We start from the raw sequence: 27,588 nt of genomic DNA, 5'->3' as shown, positions 1-27,588 counted from the left end.
GTCATGTTTTATTGCTTGAGAGCTCTAAATATGGTCTCTAATAAAACAGCTCCGTCAATATTATCAAAGCAGTATCATACTTTATGTATCCATGGCCTGCAAAACAAACTCAGACATGCAACAACGACCCGGCCGAACAGGTGTGTGCAAGTACCGTACAGTTATTTTCGGACACCGGATATTCAAATGGGTTATGGGAGAATGTGACGTCACGGTTTCACGATCGCAGATGAACAAAAGATGGCGAGTGGGGAAGATTTGGTGGATTGAATGGCCAAACCGCCTCCAAACCACCAAATTGGCCTTTTATTACATCCACCGGATGTGTCCTTGTGTGTAGGGGATGGAAAAACACAGCTGTAGCAATTGCCAGTGTGATATTTCTGGCTTCAGAATTCGATGTGCTGAATGCCCAGACTTTGACCTTTGTTTACAGGCAAGTGTGACGTCACGAGAAAGCTTTCGCTCGAAATAGGTCATCTCATTTTCCCCTGAAATCAAAGTGTATAATGCATAGTCTTACCTTTGATTTGAACAAAAGTTTAAGATTGCACATTTTTCTTTATTTTGCAGTGTTTTTCATACGGGGCGGAAGTAGGATCTCACCGAAAGGACCACCGTTATCGAGTGGGGGTGAGTAAATGCAGAAGCTACAGGCACGGACTTCCCCAGCTGAGATTAACCCGCCCATGCATGCATAAGCCAATCAGAGTGTCCGTTACATCGAAGTTCGGTCGTTGTAATACCCGGAAGTGAGGGAACAAATAAGTTTTACTAAGTAAAAGTCTTATTCCAGTGATTGATCTAATTTTAAAGGTTGAAATAAACAAAATGAACATGTTTATGTGTGCCCCCAACTGTTCATGAGATACAGAACGGCGTCGATATATAATTATTGTCCACACAAAAAGGGTAACAAGTGAAGCCCTGCTCTCTATTTTGGCATCTTGTAATTCTTTAAAACGAACAAAGCGTTGGAGACCTTCTGCTGTAAACTTATTTACATGTATGTAAAATCACTGATAACAATATTGCACTCTGTGCCTTTGGATAACATTTATCTCTTGTCATCTATATTAATGGACCTTTACCTTCAACAAGCTCTTTTGTCTTTCAAGTGAATTTGAAGAAATTGATTTATAATATATCATTAGATTCGAAAAACATTTATGTATTTAATCATTCAAAAGGAAAATTGATATCTGAAAAGAAGGGGTTGGCTGCAGTTTTCACATAAGCTGTTGCCCCAGCAATGATCAGAGGGGAGAGGAAAAGCCATGTGTTTAAAGGGGCACTGATGCGGAGCAATTTCCGTGGACTGGTGAAAACTTTTGTTATTGTTTTTCTCCCGTGAGTACCCGGATGATATCCCAGAATTCGTGACTGGTTCGTGACCTCTGCTGCGCAATCCGTAAGCGCAATTGATAGTTTAATTATAGACACATCAACTGAGGTGAAGTCATTTTTACTTCATTACAAATGTATTATGAAAACAAATGAAACACTTTGAAGGTTAATCATCTGCCCGTGGTAAAAATGGTAAAAAACTATTAGGACAGAAAAATAACGAAGCCAATGTAGTCTCTATACTTTGTCTCATAACCCTAATTAGTTTATTGTCATACTTGTATGATTCTGAAAATTAATAAAAGAACACACGATCTGCTTATACTCATAGTAAATTTCTAACATAACAGCAACATGTATACATTGTATAGAATGCCAATGTGGATCCTATTTCACACACATACACGATCTAGTGTGTTTTTTCTGTCATACAGATTCTGCTGAATGTTACAACAAATAGATTAAAACAAAATGCAAAAAATGAACGTGAAACAGACTAATTTTATAGCAACGATGTAAGGCTACTACCTTGTTCAGGAATGTATCTATCAATATCCACGTAAAAGAAATCGTATTCCATTCATCTGCAGCTAGTAAATAATCCTGCTCTGTGTCGCGTGTCTTACAACTGTCTCATTTGCGAAAAAGTAACACATCGTTTCACGTCTTTCGTTGGTGAAAACCAGATAAACCTCTCATTGGTCTCCAAAGATAGCACACCTGGCAACTAATTGTATGATGTCCACTATTCTAAGTAATTTAGTTAACCAATAATGAGCAATCAATCAATCAACGCAAGGGTGGTTAATTCTTTGAAGGGAGGATGTTTTTGCACTTACACTTTACGACAGGGTGTAGTCATCTACACACACTGCCTTTTGACAAATCCGCTAGAAGATAAAAGTAATTAATCAATCAGTGAGTTATCAGTTAATCCTTTCATCGATGTTTGTTTTTGTAACTCAGTTGATAAACCCTCTTGCATCACTTACATGCACATATTACATAACATACAATACATTTGCCATTACAGACCTTAATTTATAATGTTGAGTATTTACTCCAGACAGGAGAAATGCCAAATGGGAACCTTTGTTGAGTAACCGAAGTTGTGTTACTACTAATTATACCTGTTATAAATTCATTAATTGACCATCCAGAGAATGATGACAAATAACACTTGTAGGTTTACACAATCAAATGCGAGTTACAGCAAGGAAGATGCAATCTCTGTGTCGCATGCAGCCTGAAAACACTATTGGGCAGAAACTGTTTTGAGGATACCAACGGAATTTCGTTACATAGGGAATACACACGGGCATTTGCTGTGTACTTGGGTAAATAGGTGAAATAAGGGTTTTTTACGTAAGAAAATTTTCAGATTTCTCTACCAAAGGCAAAGTCATTGTTTTTTGTTTACGAATTCAAATAAATCAACTGTGTGTTTTTATTATCATAAATAATAAACCACTGTAGCTACCATAGCTACCAAAATTTTCGTAAGATATTTGCTATCACAGCTGAACCAACACTCAGAATTACCTAAATATAACGCTTTGCAATCTTCCGTACTGAAACAAATGGCTACGTGCCTGTAGACATCATATTTTCATGTAACATGATTAACATGATTAAATATCGAGGTTAAAAACACTGAAATAGGATCAAATTGGATCAGTAACTATACCATCCAAGCATCTGAAAAGAACTACACTGCTGGGATATTTGGTTACGATCAGACAAGGAATACCATGGATATTTTTAAACAAATGGCATATGATGGGCATCCGGCCTCCCGACTGTTTAGGTGAAGAAATTCTGCTAATATGGACAGGAGCCCAGTTCCTTTGTCCGTCACGTTCGAAGGAGCGGGCGCTGACCAATTTGCGGTTTGGTTTCGTAATTAGACCGTTGGCGAGAAACATTATTCGCTCCGCATCAGTGCCCCTTTAATGTGACTGAGATTTTATAGTATACTCATATGTGTGGACCAGGCAGAATATCCTATTCTAATGACACTAGGGACTGTTTCATGTTTTATGGAAAGACTGTTAGAGTATGAGATTTATTATCATCCCGGCACAAGGATCTTTGTGAAATAGATCCATAGTGAACAGTATTTACATGTGATTTACAGTTGGTCCTGATTTAGCTGGAATATTGCAAACAGTTCTTTGTACAATAAACTCTCATGTGGAAACTGTATCCCTTTGGCAGTCTGGGCAGAGTAACTCCCTGCAGTCAGCTGTACACTAGGTCTGCAATATGTTAAATATGATGCAACTATGATACATATTACTGATATTAGGTAACAAGTACAAACACTAGGTAGTGAACCAGATATGTCAGCTGTTGATAAAATATTCATTCTATTCAGTGAGACAGTGGCAAAATACATTCTCTGACATGTTTTAGCCAAATGACAGCGTTAATTGAATACAATTTGAGTTTTGACCAATCTTTTTGGCATGAATACATTCAAGTTTGCATATATTTGCTTTGATAAATAGCATATAAATATTTTAGAGTACTGATTTGAAAACATTAATGAATAATCAGTACAAGTGATAACAGACCTGTGAAGGTCCCGGGGTAGAATAGGCCCCATGCTTGCCACAAAAGGCGACTATGCTTGTCGTAAGAGGCGACTAACTGGATCGAGTGGTCAGGCTGGCTGACTTGGTTGACACATGTCATTGGTTCCCAACTGTGCAGATCAATGCTCATGTTGTCACTGGATTGTCTGGTCCAGACTCGACCACTGCAATATAGCTGGAATATTGCTGAGTGCAGTGTAAAACTAAACTCACTCACTCACAAGTGATAACAAATAAGGAATTGACTTCATGAAGAGATATGGTTTGGCTTTCTGAATATGCACGTGATTCGTGACATATGTACCTGTACTCTGTGACATATGTACCTGTACTCTGACATCAGAGCAAATAGTTTGTTGCCATCCTTTGGTTTGTGTCACCTAAAATTAATTTTTTTGCTAGAACATGGTATAACTGAAATATTTCCGACCAACTTTGAACAACTACATTCACACAATCATTCAGAGGTAAGCTGTTGATTGAAATAAATGTTAAAAATGGCTGTTAAAGAGATGTGCAGATCTTGATGAATTAGTCGGGGTATTTATGCAAAGCACAAACGTAGGGGATGAATGCATAAAACCAAGAATACCATGTCCAGAGAGACTCACAAAATACAGAGAGCTTGCATATTGTGCATCAAGAGCAGTTATCTGTCTCTATTATTTCACCCATCAGTCATCAAAACTGTCTTCATGATCACTGATTTAATCTAGTTTCTAAGTGCTGAAGAAATTATTTGCACGTACCTTACATAAAACTGCCACCATATTATACAGGACCCTCATATAACCACCAAAGACCCCCAGCTTTTGGGCCCCAGCTTTTGTAAGTCATGGTAAAACCCTGATTAGTGGATATTGAGCATGTCATGTTAAAGGTCACATGCAACCAAAAAATCAGTCGTAATTAAAACACAATTATCACTTATTCGTGATATATGATATGCATTGCTGCTTGTGAAAACAGAAATAAACAAAATTATAAGCATACAATTGCGATTCAAAAGTGCAATATTTTGGACTTTAGCTTTACTTGCCTCAGAACGAAGCCCTTGGGAGACCGAACCCAGTCATATGGATGGATGTGCACGCTAGTGTAACAATGACTTCTGATTGGCTGGTTCATTTGCTGATACGGTGAGGGCTCATTGTGTGTACAGAAAGATGAGCTGTTTGATGGGCATTTTAGAAGTATGGCAAGTCACAAGAATTAAGATTCTTTATACATAACAACTTCTTATATTGTACTTGATGCGTCGTTTCAGTATGGATTCATTTACCGTTGTCAGACAGAATCATATACACTAGAAGAAATTGTTATCCATAAAGAATGTATATAGAGATGTTAGGTTTTGCAAATACATGTTATCTGAATTTGCATTCGATCCGATCAAAATCATGTCCGTAGAGATGGTGAACTAATGTGTGCCTGAAACTATCATTCACCCGAGTACAAAGCAGGACTTGAAACTGAAAGAGTTTGCACCAGTTTCTGTCAGATCCAGTCATCCGAGAAAAATGGATGCAGTTTGTTTGCAACCCACAGACATCAAAACATGTCATGTGTGCAAGTATCACACCTGCCTAATTACATAATGTGGCGGAGACAAGACTTGACTGCACGTGTCATAAATCAATTTATTTTGTTTATGGCGCATAGCCCGATAGGTGTTAAGTTGAAATTGCATGTGGTCAATGATTGAAGCTGTGTATAGCATATTGTCTTTAGCAGACAGGCAAGCAGACATACAGGTGCCAATAAATTAAACATAGAGCTTTCTCTGTGACAGAAGCTGCTTACCACAATCAACAAGTTTTTTTAAGTAACGATTATTTACTTGTTTATGTACACAACCAAGATTACTGCTCACGACCTCATACTCCAGGCATGCTTATTGTTTCAAGCTTCGCGAACCTATTCACTGTGCATGCATTATGGGCGCAGCACAGCACAGCTGTTGAAACGACTCTTACCCCTAGCAGTGGGGGAAATTTAGTGAATTGTTTGAACTCCGATTTCGCAGGCTTTTTTTTCATCTCTTTTTTTTCCAATTTTATAGGTTGAATTGGTATTTTTGATGATTTGTTTCAGTAAGTGCATACAGCAAGGTATCAGAATCTGCAAACTTGTGTATTTCGTTGCATGTGACCTTTAAAGGTTCTGGCTGTTGAACAACATGTACAGATACACCCAAACCATTGCTCATGCTGAATATACTGTACATTTGAGTGCCAATGACTTTTCAATATAACTTCAGTAGTGGTAGTCAAATTGAAACCAATGTAAACAAGTGCTAATAAAGCATTACAGCATTCAGAATTAAGGCAGAAGTCCAAGGTTTCATTGTCTTTACCCTAGTAAATGTTGAAAGCTGAAGAATTACGGGTCCCTAGCATTAAATGCTGTTTGAGGACACTCCTAATTACAAACTCTGTACATTAAATGAAATGTTACAATGAAACTTATATGGTCTGGTCCTGGTTGACAGTATTGACACATGTAGCCGTATCCAGTTGCATCACCACTGGACTGTCTTATCCTGGCTCAATTTTATCAGCAACTGCCATCACGATTCACATAGGTTTAATATTGCTGAGTTTAGCCTTAAACAAGAAAATGAATCAAAGAATTAAGTCTGAACTATCTACAGTAGCATGGCCACTGTTTCAGGCCAATCAGCATGTTTTATGCAATCCCCAGTGTGTGTTCTGATGTGGAATAGGCCCTCAACTAGGTATGCTTATCCAAAGAATGATCTAAATGGACCAAGTGGTCAGTATGACGTCATGCTCAGTGACTTGGCTGATTGTGTGTCAGTGTATCCTGATGAAGTGCATCAGTGATGTCAATCAGACTCAGAGGATTGTGTGGACTAGACAGTTTACAGACCACAGTCAAGGCTGGAATATTTATTTCTGCTGTGTGAACACCAAACAAGCAAAAACAAAATAGAGATTTATGTGCTTCCCTGAATACTTTTCTTGCCATGTCTACTGAGATTTAAGAAGCTTAAAGTGACTGAGCTGATTAAAAAGTTAACCAGTCTTGAGAACTAACAGAGGATTTGTTTGATGTTAACAGAGGATCAGATCAGAGAAAATTGTTGTTTTCTTTAGAGTGAATGACATTAATCCTGGACAATTGTTTCCACTTCCAGGAATAAAAACTTGATACATGTGTATATGTCATCTTGTGAGAAATATGTGAGGTCTCTTTTCTAAAAAGTTATTTATACCTAAAATATGATGATTAAATTTTACCGTGTAAAGATAATTCCCTGTTTGTTCCACAGGTGGAGTAGTTCTCTATCACTGACCTATCCCATTCAGTTTTCCCAGCATCTCCGTTTTCAGCACTGATGTTCAGCTGAGTGACATTTTCTGGTTTGTCTTTCAGAGTGACAGCCCTCCCTCTGTGTTTGACAATCCAGACCCCTGGTCTCTGGCAGAAGAAAACATGTTGCTGGACGCTGTAGAACAGTACGGATTTGGCAACTGGTAATATACACTTTGAAAAAAGTTTCCATTTAAACAAGTCCACATGTCTTACATTTTAAAGTGGTCAAAGCAGTTGCTTATTACAGGGTTCAATTTCCATATGGGTACAATGTGTGAAACCCATTTTTGGTGTCCATTGTCGTGATGATGCCAGAATATTGCTAAGAGTGGCGTTAACCATATTTATTCACTCAGAGTTTGTTGCTAGTCCTGCTTGAAAAAGAGCAAAATGTTTCTTATGTCACATTTTCTATTTTTTATTCAGTTATATTTTGTAAACTGTAGCAAAACTGAAGTGATGCAGACTGGTTCAGAATTATAAGTACAGTCGAACCCCGTTTATCTGGACGGTATGTGCCATTAACTGAATGAAACAAGCAAAACTTGAAAATTAAGTGAAAGCCCAAAATATTCATGTACATATAGCAATAAATCAACCGTCAGTAGTAATAACAGTGAATCATCATAACATATAAGTGTACCGATAATACATGCGGCAGGTTACTATTTGTCAGGTTGTCTCGGATGTAATCATGTAGCGTGTGGAGCTTCAGATGGTAAGTTAGATGAAAAACGTGAATTGATGACAAAAAGTTTCTATTTTGCCAACTGCATATTCTTTTTTTAAATTTTAAATGCCCTAAAAACATATGATATCGCATCGAACTTATGCTGTCTGCAGAAAGTAAACTTCCGGACGGGATCACATGACTTAGGTCATGTGCGAGGCTATTTTTAACTTACGTCAAGACAGATAGCAGGGATCGATTCATAAGTGTTATATACAGTACAATTACAGTGTAGTTTACCTTAATCATACTTAGCATGTGTTTTCGTTACAGATGAGATGTTTTCACATGCATCAAATCCTGATGAGTGACACGCGTCACTAGTGTTTTGATGGCTAATTAATCAATTCACACCGAATACCTTCCGATAGATTAAGAATGAAATCACAAAGTCATGCGGTAAACAGTATTGACATGACACATACACATGCACGTTGTACATCTCTCTGTCCGGATAACTGGATCATTTTCAATGGAAATCTGTGGGAATAATTTGAAAATTCGCCGTCCAAGTCCGGACGCAAGTTTCGTTTTTCATAAAAATCATCCAGAAGAGAGAGTTTCCGGATATGTGGGGTCCAAGTAAACGGGGTTCGACTGTAACATGAAAGAATTTTACTCGTCTGTTTTCTGTAACCAGGGTAGTAAAGAGTACATGTTGGTGATGAACAAAATACATCGCTATTTTACTGACACAGAGTAATTTAGAACATTTTCTAATATGCTAACCCAGATTCTGTTTTGTGTTCTTCAGGGAAGATATTGCTAACCATGTTGAAAGCCAGAAAGCACAAGGTATGTTACAAATTAGATTTGGGCTGCAACGATGATGTGCAAGGATAAAAAATTGAATCTGATACTTCAGTTTCGATTTTCGATAACCATTATCACTATTTCTATTCAATATTTGAATACCTACCTAAATTATTTCCACACAACCACAAGGAAATTTTGACTTGAAATCAAGCAGTTTCACAGATCTGAACTGGCCACATCATTTGTTCTGTTTGATACAAATCTGCAGTAAAAGTCAGTACAAATTTGTAAATTGGAATTGCAAGTTTTACTGTTCGTGTCACTCAACACATGTTAATGCGGGTTAGAATCAACCTTCATCTACCCATATTTGTCATAGTAATAAGTGATTAACTGCAGTGGGTGGCCAGGCTTGCTGACTTCATTGACATGTGTCGTCATATCCCAACTGCATCTGTTGATGATCATTATGTTGATCAGTGGATTTTCAGGTTCAGACTCTATTAATTTTGGCTATGCTTGATGTAACGTCACTGTTGCACTTGCTTCCTGTTTTCTTGAAACTGTAATTGGCCACATTTGTACAGCAACCACAGGGAAGGTTCGTTCAAACTTAAGGATTAAATTGGGATTCTGAGTTTTAAATTGGTCCTCAGACATCTGTGCTGTTTGTACAAGATGACCAGTTGGCTGAGTATTCAGGCGCAGTGACTTGGTTTACTATGTTTCATCAGATCCCACTCTATGGGTCATTGTTCATGACATGTATCATTGGATTTTCAATGTTGTACTTGTAGTCAATATGCAGCCAACATTCTAATAGCTTGATTGTTGCTGAGCGCGAGCAACTATATGTTGTTTTCATTTAATTCTAAACACGTTCACAGTTCAACATGTTCAGATCAGGTGGTTTTGAGTGGATTTGTTGTGACAGGTTTAGTTTTGTGTTTTAGAGAAAGAGACATTCATCTAAAACAGCTCATAACAATTTTCCCCTTTGTTTTTCAGAATGCCAGGAACATTATATCAACTTCTTTGTTCAGGGAAACATAGGAAAAGGTAGATATATTCTTTCAAACTTCATCTTTTACTGAAAAGTTAATGTCCATTTTGTGGAAGATCAGCACTACAGAAGTAGTTGCAATCAAGAAAATTTATTAAGGATAAATGTTTTGACCCAAAGTAACACATTTACTGCTGCCTACCAGAACGTTTTAAAGTAATTGTCCAGGAAATAATTGATGTAAGAATTTGTTTAGTTTGACGGCTTATTTAATGCCGTATATGTCAACATGCCAAGATATTGAAGACTTACATTGACACTGCTGATGGATACAATACCATGTGTTTTTTGTATCTAGTGGTGTTCTGATTAATTGAAACAATCAAAGCTTAGTCACATTAATCAAATGACCAAGCAGTCAGTGACATTTTCTCATAATCAAACACAAAGAATTTTGAAGTACTGTTTTCGTCTTTGAAACACTTGACAATGGAACCGATCTTTGAAGTTGTCATGACCTGAAAACATGTTCCTGAGAAAACTCGCTTCTCTAACTGAAAATTCATGACTGAATATTTCTTGAAGACTCCTCAAGTTGGTAATTAAGCAAGCATTAGTTGTGAGATTTCAACCAGTGCCAAACACTAATTGTTCCAGAACAGTCTTGTGTTTAGACTGCCAAGTTTATGACACTCTCTTGATGGAATTGTTATGTCTTGTGTTTTCCAGCCACATTCCCAACAGAATATGGGTTTCGAGTGTTGGACCACACCTGTCCTGATGGTGGTAAGTCAGGCTTCTTTTGTTCATACTCTTGAAGTAAATATTTAGAGATTAAGAGCACTTCATGTAAGTTCAAAACAGAAACCTGTCCAGTTTGTCAGTAGCTATGATTTTGTGTCTCAGGTCCTTTGTCTCCCAGTATCACTGTGCCAGTGCCACCTCTTGACTTGTCCATTCAAGAGCAACAGGAGCTGGGCTATATGCCTTTCAGAGACGACTTTGAGAGGGTGAGTGTTGTATGGTCATTTCTAAGGCTGTCTGTTGTATTTTTTCTCCAGAAAGATCATATTTTCACAATGACATTGAGGAGTTGTCAGATATTAAATAGCAGTTTTGAAACCCCCAGGCATTGCGACATTGTGCGCAAGACCTTGCACCCTCACAACCAATCAGAAGCGTGATCACTTGACTGGTAAAATTTACAAATTATTATTAATTGAAATGCCAGCCAGTCACGATGTCAAGCTGTAAAAAATGCCTATAGAAACACTAATTGTCTGTTAACATGGTAAATAGTTAAGGTAATGCTTTCACATAATAATGGACAATTTTATCCTGATCTACAAAACTCAAGGCCAAGGGGACAACAAATTATTTAGGGTCCATAATGGAAAGACAGGGATTCTAGAAAGTGATGAAATGGTGTAGTGTACAATGCTGTAAGATTTGATAATTGCTTAAATTTCAAGACCTATTTTACACTGTGGTTGTACATCCCTTGACTTGCACTGTTTTTATTCCCTGCAAGTGGGATGGAGACATAGGTTTGAGCTCCATGATGGGACAGATTTTCTCAGAAAATGTTATAGATAGGGAACCCAAAATTCGAATGTGTTCAGAGTGATGTAGTTTGAAAATGGAAACTGTTTTACAATTTGTTACAGAGTTATGGCCCTTTGCATGCATTTCTTGATTTAGTGCACAGTATCATCAATGGGGACAGATTTTTCAAAAACCATTGTTGATAGGGAAACCAAATGTGGTGTATATTTTCAAGACACAAACACGAGTTAGAAAACAGAAGCTGTGTTACAATTATTTACAGAGTTATGGGTTTCTTGATTTAGTATGCACATTATCACCAATTGGGACAGATTCTTATTTAAGAGCTAATGTATCGCTAATTGTAGGAAGAATGGATAGTTGTCAAAAATAGAAACAGAACACTGTGGCTGGGGATATCAATGACCATGTCTTCAGTTTATTTTTCATCATAAGTCTTTTTGCAAGTGCTGAATGCACATTTCCGTGATTTGTGAAACCCTGAGAATATACGTACAAAGTGATTTCCAAAACATCCATAAATTGAAGGGTTGAAAATATTTTCAGCTGACATGAAGTATCTGAAGAAATGTTGACTTTTTGTTTACTGTTTTGTTCCAGGAGTTTGACAATGATGCTGAAACTCTAGTCAGTGGTCTAAGCATCAACCATGATGATGAAGACCTAGATATAGGTAAGCTTCCTTGCACTTGTTGGGGACAGATGACGGTCACAAGTGTAACCATGACAAGCAACACTAACAAATGAGTAGTGAACAATTTGGTGTACTGTTTTGTAGAGTATTTCTTTTTTCTGTTAACATTGAGAAGGTTGAGCAATTGACTAAGTATATCAGTTCTAAGTGAATCTGACCCGTGAAGGTCTGGGGTAGAACAGGCCTTCACCAACCCATCCTTGCCTTAAAAGGCGACTGTTTGTCATAAGAGGCGATTAACAGGATCTAACATGTAACATTATGAATCTATTATATAGCTGTTTTATGTCATACACAGTTACCACTCATACTGTCCCATGAAGATGAGTAAGAATTCATCTACAGTAAGCCATGCTTGTCATAAGAGGCAACTAACAGGATCTGGTGGTCAGGCTTGCTGACTTGGTTGACATGGCATCAGTTCCCAGATGAGCAGATCGATGCTTATGCTGTTGACCACTGGATTGCGTGGTCCATACTTGATTATTTACAGACCTTTACTGTGTATGACATAAAACAGCTATATAATAGATTCATAATGTTGGAATATTGCTGAGTGTGGTGTAAAACTAAACTGACTCCCTAAGTGAATGTGTTAGTTTTAAGGGAACAAGAGCTCATAAAATCTGCCTCTGCTACAGTTTTTTGTAAATCTAATTCAAACTTCACCATTACTGATGATTAAGATGTTTCTTATATGAAAGCGATTTTCTTTTCTTTTTGACAGAAATTAAGTTATGCCAGGTTGACAAGTATAGGTTAAGAATACGTGAAAGAGAGCGAAGAAAAAAATTGGCAAGAGATTATGGTTTAATAACATCGGCAGCATCCACCAGTTCCAAACAGTCCAAATCACAGCAACAGAAGAAAAAGATGTCAAAAGATGTCAGGTGATCAGATCCTCATGTGTCTCGTCTATTAACCCATGCTTCAGTAACCCATGCTTGTCGTAAGAGCTGACTAATGGGATCAAGTGATAGGCTCAGCTAGTGGGTTGACATGTCATCATGTTCCATTTTCGAAAATCAGTGTTCATACTATTAATCACTAGATTGTCTGGTCCAGACTCCATTATTTTCACACTTATACCTAAAATATTGCTGAGTGTGATGTTGAATTAATTGATCAAGTGTGTTGAACACGAATCACTGAATGTGGAAGCCTTTGACCATTACAATACTTTATGTACCTAATACAAATGACTTCTGCTGGGGCAATTGGCAAGCCAATCGCTTAAAGCATTAGCTTGTCAATCCAAAGACCTGGGTTCATTTCTGCTTGTCGTAAAGATGCATGTAGCCAATTTCTGAAGTCCCCATGCGGTGATATTGCCTGAATACTGCTCAGCAGAGTTAAGATCATACCACTCACTCCCTGAACATGTTAATAGAATTTATTGTTGAGTGTTGAGTTTTGTGGTATTTAAAAGTTTTCCATTACTATGAAACAGTGGAAAAACAGGGTGACAGTGATGGTGAATGAAGGATGAATGTTTTTGTCTCTCTGATTCCAGGGAATTCCAGGAAAAAATGAAATCATTTTCCCAGTTTCATGCGGCAGCAGAACATGAGCATTTTTTTGAAGATTTACAAAGTAAGTAGATTTTGAAAAACTCAAGATCAAATGAAGAATTGCACAACCAGTTATACTGGTTATGTCGTGGATAGTATCTGGTACCAATGGGGATGTATTTGTTTAATATAAATATGTTAAGTGACCATCAAATTACTCATTCTCTGGAATATTTTTTGCAGAAGAAAAAGAATTGAAATCTCGAATAAAAGAACTATCAAGGTACAGACGGCATGGATTAACTGTTATCAGTGGTAAGTTTATGCATGCTTGGCAGATACTTGGGATAACATGTTTATTGTAAATCCTTGTTGCTTGGTTTTATAAGGCAGTTTTGTCACTTTTGCTATTTTGTTTGCTTGCACTTTGTCTGTTTGGTGATATAGGAAATTGGTCCTCATATTTTCTTGTGAAAAAAACATGTGGGCAGTGGGGTAGCCTAGTGGTTAAGGTGTTCACTTGTCATGCCAACCATCCCTGTTCGATTCCCCTCATCAGTACAGTATGTGAAAACTTTGTGTGACATTACTACTTGTAATGTTTAGCTACTGTAACATCAAGATACTGAGATGTTCTCCCTGGTGTGTTGTAGATGAAAATTCTGCAATCATAGTATCATGTTGGTATGTGGTTGATGAATGGAAGGCAACAAACATATCATGTTGTAGGTGAACTTGAAGCCTGAAATGATTGAATAACATTAACATTGTTAAACTGAACTTGACACTTATGTTCTGTAGGTTGGATTGTCAAGTGTATAGAGTGTTCATTTGTAATGTGAACTGGATACCCACTCGGGTATAATGTCTGAAGAACATCTACAATGTCCCTGATAAAATGTTGCTGGAATAGTGCATTAAACCTTATCTTACCTCACACATGAATGTCACTTACCGATTGGCTAAGCACGATTATACTATTTTCAAACTACCACGCTTACAGGCGATGTATTATTTTCAATGTACACCGCTGAGAATTCTAAACTCTTCTGATGCTTCATAGTAGTACTTCTTTGCCTTGAATGACATTGAATCACGCATCAAGCATGGAAATTACCGATGTTTTGCGATTGAAAATCGATGGAAGGGAGATAACTCTAAATCTGTTTACCTTGTGTCTGCAAAATGGCGATTCGCCTCACATTCAACAGAAGTGCTTCAAACAGTTCAAAATTAAAATTCAGGTGTTCGGTAAGATAAGTACGTTGTTCACTGGTCCCTCAGGGTCCATGGGCTCATGAACCCTGGAGGTTTGTTTATGTTCCCCATGCCCTGCAGGCTCGTAGAACATAAACACACCTCCAGGGTACATGAGCCCAATAACCCACTTGCGACCAACTTGTAATGTCACACCACTCTCACTCACTGTAATGCTGAAGTGCTTGTAAACTTCATCATAAGGTGTGACCATTTTGAATATGTCGAGCTTGGTATCCTGTTTATCATTTTCAGAAATAGAGGATTTTGAGGATGAAAAGTACAGACGGGAAAAGAAGAAAGAAAATCGTAAAAAGATGGTGAGTTTCCTGTTGAGTGCCCGCTTGCTAAGACCAAAGAAGCGTAAGTGTTTCTTAAATTTGATCATCCATCTAGCCTCAATCCAGTCTTTTGTTTGATGCAAGCTTAGCCGCCTTAAACCATCTTTGCTCTTTCTCCATGTAAAGTCTTCATAAGCACAGGACTGGCTCAACAGATTGCTTACCATGTTAACTGAATGTCAGTTAAGGCTATGTACTACATTTGGACTATTGCTGCATTAGGTGATTTAGTTTTTTTTCAACAGACAGTTGGGGATATACTAATTGCGTGTGACACACCCCGTATGTGTGTGAGACAAGGTTGACTTGGACTGAACTGTCATGCTAAGGTCACTCATGAAAAGTCACCATGGAAAGTTTTCTCTTTTCATTTTTTAAAACCCAAAACTTACTTCGCTGTCTATAGTAGTTACACATACATCTGCTACAGGCGGTATTTATACTGGGACTACAGGTATTTGCTGTTTACGGCTAAAGTTTGCTCAGAATGTGTGTACTTCTTACGGTTTTCTGCTCCATGTTACCTAAAAAGTTCAGCATGGCGAAATGATGTTAGTAATGCAGTTTCATATACATATATTGTATCTTGGAAATTGCAACTGGTGATCTGAGATTGAAAGAGTAGTGCTTTTTCAATGTTCAAGATTTTTGGGTGCAAATAGCTACGCTAAGGTATAATTTCTTGAAGAATTCTTAAATATAGATTTTGAATGGTTGGTTAGTCAGATACCATAGAGCAGAGATGCCAACCTCTACGATTTTTTCAAACTACGCCAATACAGATCCACTTGAAATCCTACAAAATCTGAATAAAATTCATTAAAATTTGGATATATAGACAAAAACATATATTTTCAAAGATGAAATACATTTTCGGACTTCACGTACCTTCCATTCATCAAATTTAATGACATATTTGGACTGCAGTGATTGCAAGTAACAAACATAATTTTAGCGAAGCGAATCATTAATATTTTTTTCAGAATCCATCATGATTTTGTTTGTTTACTACTAATTTTATGATCAAACTACTAATTTTGAACGTTAAAACTACTATTTGCAACACTTTGGGGTTGGCATCTCTGACAGAGTCTTCTCATTTCATTTAAGTGGTACATAGCAAGAATGGGTGGCGCTGTTTATATGTCTACCCAAGTCTAAATTTGATACAGCATGTTGTCTGAATGAGTGAATTTATCCATCACAGTGATAAGTCATGGTGTCAGTCCTGTCAATCTGCATTAGCTCAACTTTCACAGTCATATTATTGTTTGAAGATCGGTGACTGAAATTAGATTTAAATACATTCTTGTTTCATAGAGTTACAGCATCTTGCTTAATGAGAACCTTAAAGGTCCCGGGGTAGAATAGGCCCTTAGAAACCCATGCTTGCCATAAAAGGTGACTGTGCTTGTCGTAAGAGGCGACTAACGGGATCGGGTGGTCAGGCTCGTTGACTACGTTGACACATGTCATCAGTTCCCAATTGCGCAGATCGATGCTTATGTAGTTGATCACTGGATTGTCTGGTCCAGACTCGATTATTTACAGACCGCCGCCATATAGCTCGATTATTGCTGAATGCGGCGTAAAACTAAACTCGCTTGCTCGCTCACTTGCTCACTTGCTCACTTGCTCACTCTTGGTTAATGACTGGCAGTGTGTTTTACATAGTAACTAAATCAGTGGTATTTCTTGTGGGATGTATCAAAATGGCCAATTGTTCACTTCACATTTTTGTAGTCTTTGAACTTCTCTTTAATCACTGGATTCTCTCCTTAGGCTTTGCATCATAATCTTCTGTCTTCAGTCATTCATGTATGTCACTGAAGGTAATCCTATATCCTTCATCGATTTAACATTTCATTGAATACAAAACGGAGTACTTTTTTTCGGAGAATTTCATAACATTGTATTAAAGAATTGATAAAATCTTTGTCTTGTGATAATAGGACTCATAAACATTTCTAAAATATGAAAAACTTGTCATGTTCAAAGACCAAGTGTTATCTATTGTATGAAAGTGTTCATTCTCATGCTTAAGCATATGATTTGTTACTGGAGAACTTTCAGCAAACATTTGAAAGTTTTCCGGAGGAAAAGAAGGATTGAGGCTTATGATGGACAATGATCATATTTTCTTTTGATGTTTGCATCTTTAGAGGTACTTTTCCAAGTTTTCTTTTTATTCCATAGTTTCTTTTTTTGTGTGTGTGTCTCCAGAGACCAGACTGTCATGTAGAACTGTCATCTTTTGTTTCATGTCCTGCAGGACATGTTACTAGTATGTCATTAGCAACATGACATGACTTGCTTCAACAAAGAAACTGATCAAAGAAAAGTAACAAATGGAATATGAATGTAGCATATACTGAATTCATGACTTTGCACGACATCAAAATACTAGAAAGTGCTTACATTCATCTGTTTGTTTTGTGTACTAGTGGCGTTCTGTTTAATTGAAATAATCAAAGATTGGTCCCCATGCAATCAATCACATTTTTCCCCGTCAGATGCAAACAATTTTGGACCTACTGTTTTTGTCTTTGAAACACTTGATGATGATATGTTCAAAGTTCTCAGGGTCTGAAAACGTGTTGAATTCTTCAAAAACTCACTTCACTTCCTGAAAAGTCATGACTGATTCATCTTGAAAACTCCATAAAATTTATGTTCATGATATATTAGTCATCTGTTTAAAGTAGCAAGTTGCATCATGTTATATGTGTCTGCCATAACAATGTTATTACTAAAATCTGAAAAATGACTCATTGGTAATGGAGCAGTCATCAGTTGTGAGATTTCAGCTAACTTCCCAACACAGCATACCTTGTATATGTCGGGCTGAGTGCAAAGTGCTTTGAGAAACAGTTGTGGAATGAAGTAGGTTTATGTTCAGCATGTCCCATGTTATGGTGTAAAGAAGATTTACATTTAATATTTAATAGTAGAACCACGGTTTTTGGCCTTTGGTTCGGTATACTGTAATGGATTCAAAAAAATCGGTATTTTCAGTTTTGTACCGTAATTTTAAAAACCTTTTTTTATACCTTTTCTAAAATGTCTAGAAATCGAATCATGTCATCTAAGTCTATGCATTCTTAGACAGCTGTCATTTTCCTGGAAGTAAGTAAGCCTTGTCAGCATGACATTAATACCTGGCTTCCTTTTTCACTTATTTCAAATAAAAATAGTTGTCCAGTCGTGTTCTACCTCCTGTAACTTCGGACATTATGTAAACATATTATTTGCGTTAAAGATGGGTTTTTACGTATCATAGATATAAAATTCCCATTGGGTTTATTCAAATATGACTGGTAGAATATGTTAGACTTCAAAATAAATGCAAAAAATGATCTGATACATAAGAAAAAATCCAATTTCCTAATTTTCAAACAGCTACAAATGTTATATGAAGAAGTATGAAGTAGAACATGAACACTGGATTTACTGAGAACGTTATATCGAAAGGTAAATTTTGTCTTGTGACGTGGCAAAACTTACCCCTCATATAGTCTCAGCAGATCTATCTAAGAATCTCATAATTATAATATTGCAACTGTTCCAAATTTATACATGTCTGAGGTTTCATATGGTTTATTGAATTAATGTTCAACAGATATGCTCAGTGGAATTCAGATCAAATGATCTCTAAGTCTTATGGAAATGTAATTGCAATTCAGTATGCTGAATAATCAGTGTTTAATTCTGCAGCTCATGTCAGTGTCATTTTTAATCCAGTCAATTAAACAGAAAAAAACATTATCAGCAGCAACAATTCATTCATACTAAAATAACAAAAGGGTCTACTTAATACACATCATATTACACCTGAAAATGTTTCAACAACTGGTCAGCTATGAATGTGACAAATCGACCTGAAATTAGGTGTTTATTTGGCAAAACTGTGGTGAACCTGAGTGATCTTGCACAAGATCTGGAATGCATGCTATTACCAGCAATACCAATGATCATGATGATTGCATGAAAGATCACTTACCATTTTGCTCGCCAGTTCTTATGTGTTAATCATGAGAGTTTTGTTCATTCAAAATAACAAAGATTATGATTAAGTTTTTCCATGTTATTAAGCAATGTAACAGGTTTTTTGTCTCTTCTCGTCATTTTTCTGTATTATGACCATATCTCATATTACAAACCAAAGAGAACCAAACTGAAGGTCTTGTACTGCAATACGTACAGTACCATGGTAAGAGTATACCGTTTCACCCCTATCATTAAATGTTCCATGAGAAAAGAATCGAGTAGATTCACATATAGTGGACCCGTGAAGGGACGGGGTAGAATAGGCCTTAAACAATCCTTGCTTGCCATAAATAGCAACCATGCTGGTCATGAAAAGCAACCATGCTTGTCATTAGAGACCATTAACGGGATCAGGTGGTAAGACTCGCTGATTTGGTTGTCACATGTCATGGGTTCTCATTTGCACAGATCAATGCTCATGCTGTTGATCACTGGATTGTCTGGTCCAGACTTGATTATTTACAGACAGCCATGATATGGATGGAACATTGACAAACTCACTTACGTTTAGTGTTATAGAGACAGTTGAAAAGTCAATTCAGATTTATTTTTCCTTGAAACAGGAGTAGCGTAACTTTCACATTTAATGTTACTTGAAACCGGTGCGGTGTTAGTTCATATCTAATGGCATGTTGGCAGAATCACATGTAATGTTCCATTAAATGGTTCTGGAGTAAAACGTGTGCATTTAATATGGCATGAATCAGTAAAGGTGTACATTAGATTTTCATGTAATGGTGTTGCTTTTAATGTTGCATGAAAAAGTGTGCAGTAAAGCAGGCTATCATGTAATGTTGCATGAAACAGTTGTAGAGTAAAATAGTCTTACATTTAATGGTACATGAAACAGTTGTGGATTAAAGCAGCCTTACGTTAAATGTTGTGAATTAAAACGTTTAATGTTACATGAATTAAATTGTGGATTAAAACAGGTTTACATGTAATGTTACTTGAAAAAACTTATCATAGTTGCAGAAGAAAGTAGGTCAACATTTAATGATATGTGAGGCAGCTAAGGGTCAAGATAATTCCACATTGTGATACAGTTCTGAAACCAAGATGGTCATGTCAGCTTAGTCTGTTTGTTGTATGATATTTCACATGGCTTGTCTTCTATTTTATAGCACTCTTGCCAGTTCATAACCTCCTGTTAACCCTTCGTTTATGTATACAGGCCTGCTCAACTCCGACCAAACGAAACTCAACAGTCTCAAAAAAAGCAGAGTAAGTCATTGTTCTACTATAATGTTATTTATGTGTTTGACTGATATCCATTTTAAAGCTATTTTCATTACTTACGCTCGCCCCAGATAGCAATGGCCAAAGTCATCGGACTCTGTCAAATATGGTTAACTAAATATCGACTGATTGTCATTAAATATTGGAAAGGTAACTTTGAGCTAATATGCTTCAGAGTATGGCCATTAATTTAGTCAAGATGTTTAGGTAGAATCGTCCATTTAAGTAGAATGGACGAGGGTACAGCCTATTAGTTAAACTGTCCACTTGTCACACCAAAGACCCAGGTTCGATTCCTCACATGGGTACAGTGTGTGAAGCCCATTTCTGGTGTCGCACTCCATGGTATTGCTGGAATATTGCTAAGAGTAGCGTAGAACTAAACTCACTCAAGGGGAATGCCAAGTAATTGCATCTGAAAGCCAATTTTCATTGCAGTAGCAGTTGATACAATCCATATTTTATCCAAAATACATGCCAAGGACTATAGTTTTAACATTTCAATGTCACATATTTGTTGCATAAGGTTTCATTGTGACTTTTGTTTCTTTTTGCAGAGGAAAAGTAGAAAAATTAGATATACTCATCGACGACGACGGTGAGTAAAACTTACTTTAATGGTGTGTTGTTAATTGTTCACTTTCTTAACATGGTGAGTCAGTATATAAATGATTGTGTGGTTAGGCTTGTTGATGTGGTTGATGCCTCATATCGTTTCTCAAATAAGTAAATCCATACTCGTTATCTATTCACCGGATAGTCTGGTCAAAGCCTCATTATTTAAAGTATGCAGTCATATGTCTGCAGTATTGCTGAGTGCAGTGTGTAATAACAAACATGTTTACACGTTTGTAAACATGGTAAATGAAAATCATTGTCAGTGTATGATAATGCACATTGATCATAACCTGATCATAAGAAGAGCCTATGCATTCAAAATATGGTGTCTTTTAGATTGTCTTGTTGTTACAGAAGTAAAAGATGACGACACAGAAGAAGAGTGTAAGGAGATGGCCTCACAGCCAGGCTACGAGATGCTGTCCGAGAGGGAGAGAAAAGTATGACTGAATAGCTTTTGAAGAGCATTGTAGTAATCACTTAGGGACAGAGCTGGGCCCCCTTCCTTAAGGTGATCATAGCGTTACGAACCTCTTAGGTTTTAGCACTAAGATCACTTTGTGGAACAAGGCCCCAGTGTTTAGGTTATAAATATCCTATAGAAAATTTTGTTTAGAGCTGTGACATATTGAGGTGTTTCAGGGATGTAACAATACAGGGATACAAGACACCTTTGTCTGGTGTACGAACAGACCAATCCTGCTGTAATTGTTTAGACACACTCATGCTGGTCAGCCTGACAAACACACTCATGCTTACTGTATATGGAACAATAGACACACTCGTGCTACTGTAGTTGGGCCAGTAGACACACTCATGCTACTGTAGTTGGGCCAATAGACACACTCATGTGACCATAGTTGGGCCAATAGACACACTCATACTACCATAGTAGGGCCAATAGACACACTCATGCTACTGTGGTTGGGCCAATAGACACACTCAAGCTACAGTAGTTGGGCCAATACACACATTCAAGCTACTGTGGTTGGGCCAATAGACACACTCAAGCTACCATAGTAGGGCCTGATACTGAGTAAGATGTGAATAATGAGCACTGATATAAGTCACTACAAACTTGATGAGTTCATGATTGCAGAGGCAAATTGCAGTAGATATCAGGATACTTTGATATATGAAAGGACAATATTATTAGAGCTGTAACGAATACACTGTGTGGCAAGTATGTATCACTAATATTAGGTAACAAATACAACTTATTATTCATGAATACAATACTATGGTTAAGTGATTGACACACAACATGGAAGCCCCATGTTGACTGTTAATTTGTTGTAGTAATAACCAGTGATCTGACGTGACACTGAATTTGGTTTAATTGTTATAGTCCACAGTGCTGTGTGCAGCCATTGCAAACTAACATTAGTTACTGCAAGACTAGTACTTATTCCATTCTTGCATATCTCTCTTTGAAGGACATAAGAACATGCTCTATTAAAGAAATGTAAATATTCATTCATATTCGGTTCAGGTGATCATGAATAACAAATTGAATTCATGAAGGCTACGGTTTACTTCACCTAATATGCAAGTGTATGATAACAGCCTTAATTATTGTACATTGTTCACTTTCAGCTATGCAACTCCATAGGAATGACACCTGCCAACTATTCAACTATAAAAACCTGCATCATCAAAGTAAGATCAGTGCTCAGAATTCTCTACTTGTTTTGTCAAATTTCATTTGTAGCCTAAGTATTTGAGTCTAATAGTCAAGACATTTGTTGTTAACATCGTGTTCAATAGAATATAGTGGACACTGACTAGTGCATGTCAGTTGACTGATCATACAATGATAGATGAATTTATTTCATGTCAAAATATATCCATGTTATACAGTGAAACCTGTCTAAACTGTATTAGACAGGACCCGTGGAGGTCCAGGGTAGAAAAGGCCTTCAGCAACCCATGCTTGCTATGAAAGGCAACTATGCTTGTCGTAAGGAGCAACAAACGGGATCAGGTGGTCAGGTCATCCGGCGCACGTCATCAGTTCCAAATTGAGCACATCGATGCCCATGTTGTTGATCACCAGATTGTCAGGTCCAAACTCAATTATTTATAGACCGCAGCCATATAGCTGGAATATTGCTGCATGGGGCATAAAACTCAACTCACTCACTCACTCACTGACTCACTCACTGTATTAGACAGTGACGATCATTTTCGAACATGGCTGTCCTTTACACTCATCTCTCTCTCTATCTCATTAATGATCTTTTGTATTTGTGTAACAAATTAAAACAATGTTGATGACAGATGATCATTAGAGCATTTGATTTACCCCGCAATCACCACTTCAGATTATCTAGCATGCCAAGAGGATTAATTAGCGTATTGGATTATGGATCCTTGACTGAACATGCTGATTTAGACAATGTCAGTTACAGTTAAAATTGCTAGTTGGGACCAGAAAGTCCTGTGATGGATTAGACAATGTTTTAATGATCATAATGTTGTGAAATGGTGGGACCAACATTATATAGTAGTTTTGACAGTGCTGGATTAGACAGGTACCAGCCTTGGCAGGTTTCACTGTATATGTTAATTCTTTGTAAAGGATTTATCTAACATTAAATTACATATAGTTGTTGTGAAGTATTCATGAGTCGTTTTTGTGTGTCAGGACTACCTCCAGAGGCGCCAAGGATTTCCAGTAAAAATCCGATATCCAAGTGGCATGGATAAAACTCATCGCCGAAAAATCATGAGTTTTCTCTCAGACAATGGCTGGATAGGTGTCACGTGAAGTTGCCCGTAGCCTGCGTGTGGCAACAGATTCAGTGAGGGAAGAGATTCACAGACGCATCATGGGGACAACAAGCAACAAAGGAGTCAAGAAAAATTGGAGCTGGGGTCTCCACACATGTGGGATGGTTCTGGGGGCCAAAAAGACAGGGAGAGGCACTTTGAGTGTCATATTTATTTCCCAGTGGTGTGCAATGCCAAATGATGCTTCCTGTGTAGCCACAATGGTGTGTCGTCTCTAACAGTGTTTGTTAAGTTCCTGTACAATCTGTAATGTACTAGCGCAAAACCTGTTCCATGTATAAAAGGTCTGACTGTAATTTATTCTTAGTGCAAATCTTGTGTTTGGTTTGGCAAGTTGCAGCCATTGTGTGTTAGCTTCTCTGATTATCATGTGTAGCTGTACATAACTGACAGAGAGACGGGGGATTTTCATACGTGTTCCATATTCAGCATTTGCAAGCAAGGCAAACTCCCACGTCTAGCAGTGCAGGATTGTGTACCACATATCTTTGGAACCATCGTTGAACTTTTATGGTAGTTCTATCACAGTATCTCAGGAACATCACCTCATGAGAGGTCAAGCTGCCCTCAGAGAGGTAACATGTAGGTTATAATATCATAAGCAATACACTCTTCTCATTATATGATCATTGAATCATTTTAATAATCAGCTCATTTGTTTCATGGACGTTGAACTGTTTTTCATTCATACAACTTTCACAACTTTTGATTTGGTTAACGGTTATTGTATACAGCTTATGGGATTGGTCATCCAGGTCTTGGCCATCCATAATTGATGTAAGATGATATTTACCTAAATATCCTTATGACAATGGTAGTGCTTGAAAGAAACGACTAAAAACACCTTTAGTCTGAGACTTTGACTGTTGAATATAAATTTCATATCATTAGTCTGGAAATATGGATGACTTCGCCGACATGTTTTGTCAAGTTGGCTTGCTCTTGGTGATCGTAAATACAATCTATCAAGTTAGATTGACCATGTCTGCTTCAGGTGGCCCATGATTTACCTATCTCATGGATGACCATGTTTTACTAGTATTTGTTGTGACAGTGAGCACATTTTAACTGCTAGAACTGCCCTTGGCCTTGTTTCCTTCCCATAATCCTAAAACAATTTGAGGGTCCCTCACTTCACCTGAGGTTTTAAACGTCTAAAAAAAACCTATCAACTTTGTAAAATAATCAGGTGTTTAAATAGTGTTTAACAAACAAGTTATGTAAGAGTGTTGATCAGCCAGTTTAGTTTATATTATGACTTGAATTAGCTTCTGAATAATGCCTTTAAGTTCATGGATTGGTTCCTGAGCGACAGCCTTAGCCAATGTTGACTTGATATGAACCAAATTCAAACCCAGATAGAACAATTCATGCCACCATCTAAACTGTTTAGTATATACTAGGTGAGGAGGCGGGGGAGACCTCCACGGTTACGGGTAGAATGGGATGGCTTAGTGGTTTAAGGGTTTGCTCATCATGCTGAGGACCAAGGTTCGACTCTCCATATTGGTACAGTCTCTGAAACCCTTTTCTGGTATCCCCTGCCTTGATAGAGCTGGAATATTGCTAACGGGCGTAGATCCATACTCACTCACTTCCATTGTTATAAGGCTCAAGGTGTTTTTAAAGGATTGCAATTCAAAGACAGGACAGTTGAAACGGGAAAGATTTCTTATTTTTTGTTCTTGTATTATTTCATCCTGAGTAGGATCTAATGCTGACGCAGATTAACATTTATGTTAGAACTAACTTAGTTTTTATCTCTATGCACTCTCACAAGATGGCTATATAAAGTGTTGCACTTACTGAAAGCAAAACATTGTCTGCATAGTTAGAGTGTAAAGAAAGTCTTCAGTAAAACAGTGATGAAAACTTAGAAGTTAATGTGTTGTGGTATTTGTTTACTTCGTCTTACTCTCTTCTATTTATGAGATGCATAATGTTATTGAGAGACAGTGGGGAGAGACAACAGTTGTACATTCAGCTGGATGTATGGCTAGGAGTCGTGTGTGGAGCTAAATGCTGTCTATTTGTTCCTGGTTATTGTATCTGTGTGTCATGTACAATGTGTTGCTGTAGCCACTGCTTCTCTCTAGTCCATGTTAGTGTAGAGGATAACGAATCTCTCTGTTGCCAGGATACAGGAGCCGCTACTCCCCCAGGTTTTCACTGCAGCGCCACCTGGACTGCCCGTCTTGTTGCTCTGGACAGTATTCACATGCTGTTTTCACAGATAACTCTGTGAGAACTGTGACGTTGCAGAACTGCTGTAAATTCATTCTTCCCCTCCCTGCCTTCATCGTTAAATGCTCTTGTTACCTCAGTAATTCGTATGACAACAGTTCAGGCAGGCACCAGCTGCATAAACAGCCGCTTGAGAATCGAGTCATGTTTCAGTAGGTTTCTATTTCTTAAGGTAAAAACTGGTACCATTTGAACTAATGGTCACTGAAGATTTAATTGTATGTAGTAATCTTAAGGCATTCTTTGATTAAGAGGTGTATATGGGTCATATAGTCCTCTTTATTTGTTCATGAATCTGAAACAGTTTTATAGAAACAATTCGAAGAAAATTTTAGCTTAAATGTTAGGGCTCATGCCTATTATTTAGTTAGATTTTATTCAGATTCAAGATTTTTAATCAAAATATCATTGTGCATCAAAAGTGTCTCCCTGCTACCATCTGATGTCATGTGACATGTTACCGTGCTTGTATGACACACCAGTGTGGGTGACCTTGGCATTGGTGTGATGCCTCTTAGCAGAAGACGCAGAAATTGACGTGTGTGACTAACCCAGCTGTATGTGTAGCAGGTGTGTCAGCTGAATGAATGTTGTATGAGATATATCAGAGTGTGATAGCACCACCCCACTATCCACTGTCTGTCAGTCTGTCTGTGTGTACGTACATACCATATATACATTCAGTATGATGTACAATGTACGTCATCTGGTATTACCCTCCTGCTCTACACCCACTGTATACAAGTGCGATGAGGGGAATAAATTCTTTAATCTTACACACTGTGTTTGTCATTTATCAAGTCAGCCCCTGATGTAATGATTGTTTTATCAGGAATGCCAACCAGAAATTGGTGCAATTACAAATCTGAGCTTCCTAAAATAAAACAAAAACAAAAAATATTGTCACTAGTCTCCCGCGCAAATTATCAAATCAAACTTAAAAAGGAATGAAAGTGAATGTCATAATTTAAGATGAAGTTAAATGTCAACAAAAACATGACCACTCGACCTTTCTTGATATCCCCACTTCGGGCTAAAACCGATGTGGGTGGTAAAAATTCACATGCGTTTTGGGGGATGATCATAATGATTCTGATAAATCCGGGATGGTTGACATCTCTGTTTAAGTGCGTACAACTTGTTCTCTTAGCAAACTAACCCACGAGACAAACCACACTACCATCGAGAAATCCTGAATCATGTTGGTGTGGTTCTTTGTTACAGGCACACCTCAGTGAGTGATTTGGGTTTTATGCCACTTTTAGCAAGATACCAGCAATATCTGGTGGGGGCACACCAAAAGTTAGCTTCATCCTATGTACCCATGTGTGAAATTATACTCAGGCCTAAGGCAATGTTGAGCAAACACTTAACAGCAAGCTACCCCAACACACCTCAGTATTTTGGGAACTCGTTAGCAACAAGCGTTGTTGTTAAATGTCTACAGTATGTGGTGATTATTCCAATTCCTTGAACTATACATGTATTGTCCTGATTAATCTAGTG

General features: G+C 37.5%; 1 protein-coding gene across 2 annotated transcripts; it reads left to right on the top strand.

Moving 5' to 3' along the window:
* The first annotated feature begins 180 nt into the window (after positions 1–180).
* Positions 181–26,858, top strand: LOC137295446 (transcriptional adapter 2-beta-like). 2 transcript variants are annotated; one of them, XR_010957566.1, is made up of 17 exons: positions 181–436; positions 574–633; positions 7,344–7,444; positions 8,768–8,808; positions 9,778–9,828; positions 10,502–10,558; positions 10,679–10,782; positions 11,939–12,011; positions 12,760–12,922; positions 13,546–13,625; positions 13,787–13,858; positions 15,056–15,163; positions 20,363–20,412; positions 20,985–21,025; positions 21,400–21,485; positions 22,642–22,704; positions 23,693–26,858. XR_010957566.1 is itself a non-coding variant. In XM_067826819.1 (17 exons), the coding sequence occupies exons 1-17, from the start codon at positions 344–346 to the stop codon at positions 23,813–23,815; spliced, it is 1,323 nt and encodes a 440-aa protein (XP_067682920.1). In that variant the 5' UTR covers positions 181–343; the 3' UTR covers positions 23,816–26,858. The 2 variants fall into 2 exon arrangements, 1 of the variants encoding a protein (XP_067682920.1); XM_067826819.1 differs by having other exon boundaries at positions 15,056–15,120.
* The last annotated feature ends 730 nt before the right edge of the window (positions 26,859–27,588 follow it).

This window comes from Haliotis asinina, chromosome 8 (assembly GCF_037392515.1).
Source record: "Haliotis asinina isolate JCU_RB_2024 chromosome 8, JCU_Hal_asi_v2, whole genome shotgun sequence".
Taxonomy (NCBI): domain Eukaryota; kingdom Metazoa; phylum Mollusca; class Gastropoda; order Lepetellida; family Haliotidae; genus Haliotis; species Haliotis asinina.
Note: the sequence above shows the minus strand (reverse complement) of the source record. Positions and strands in the feature narration are given on the sequence as shown.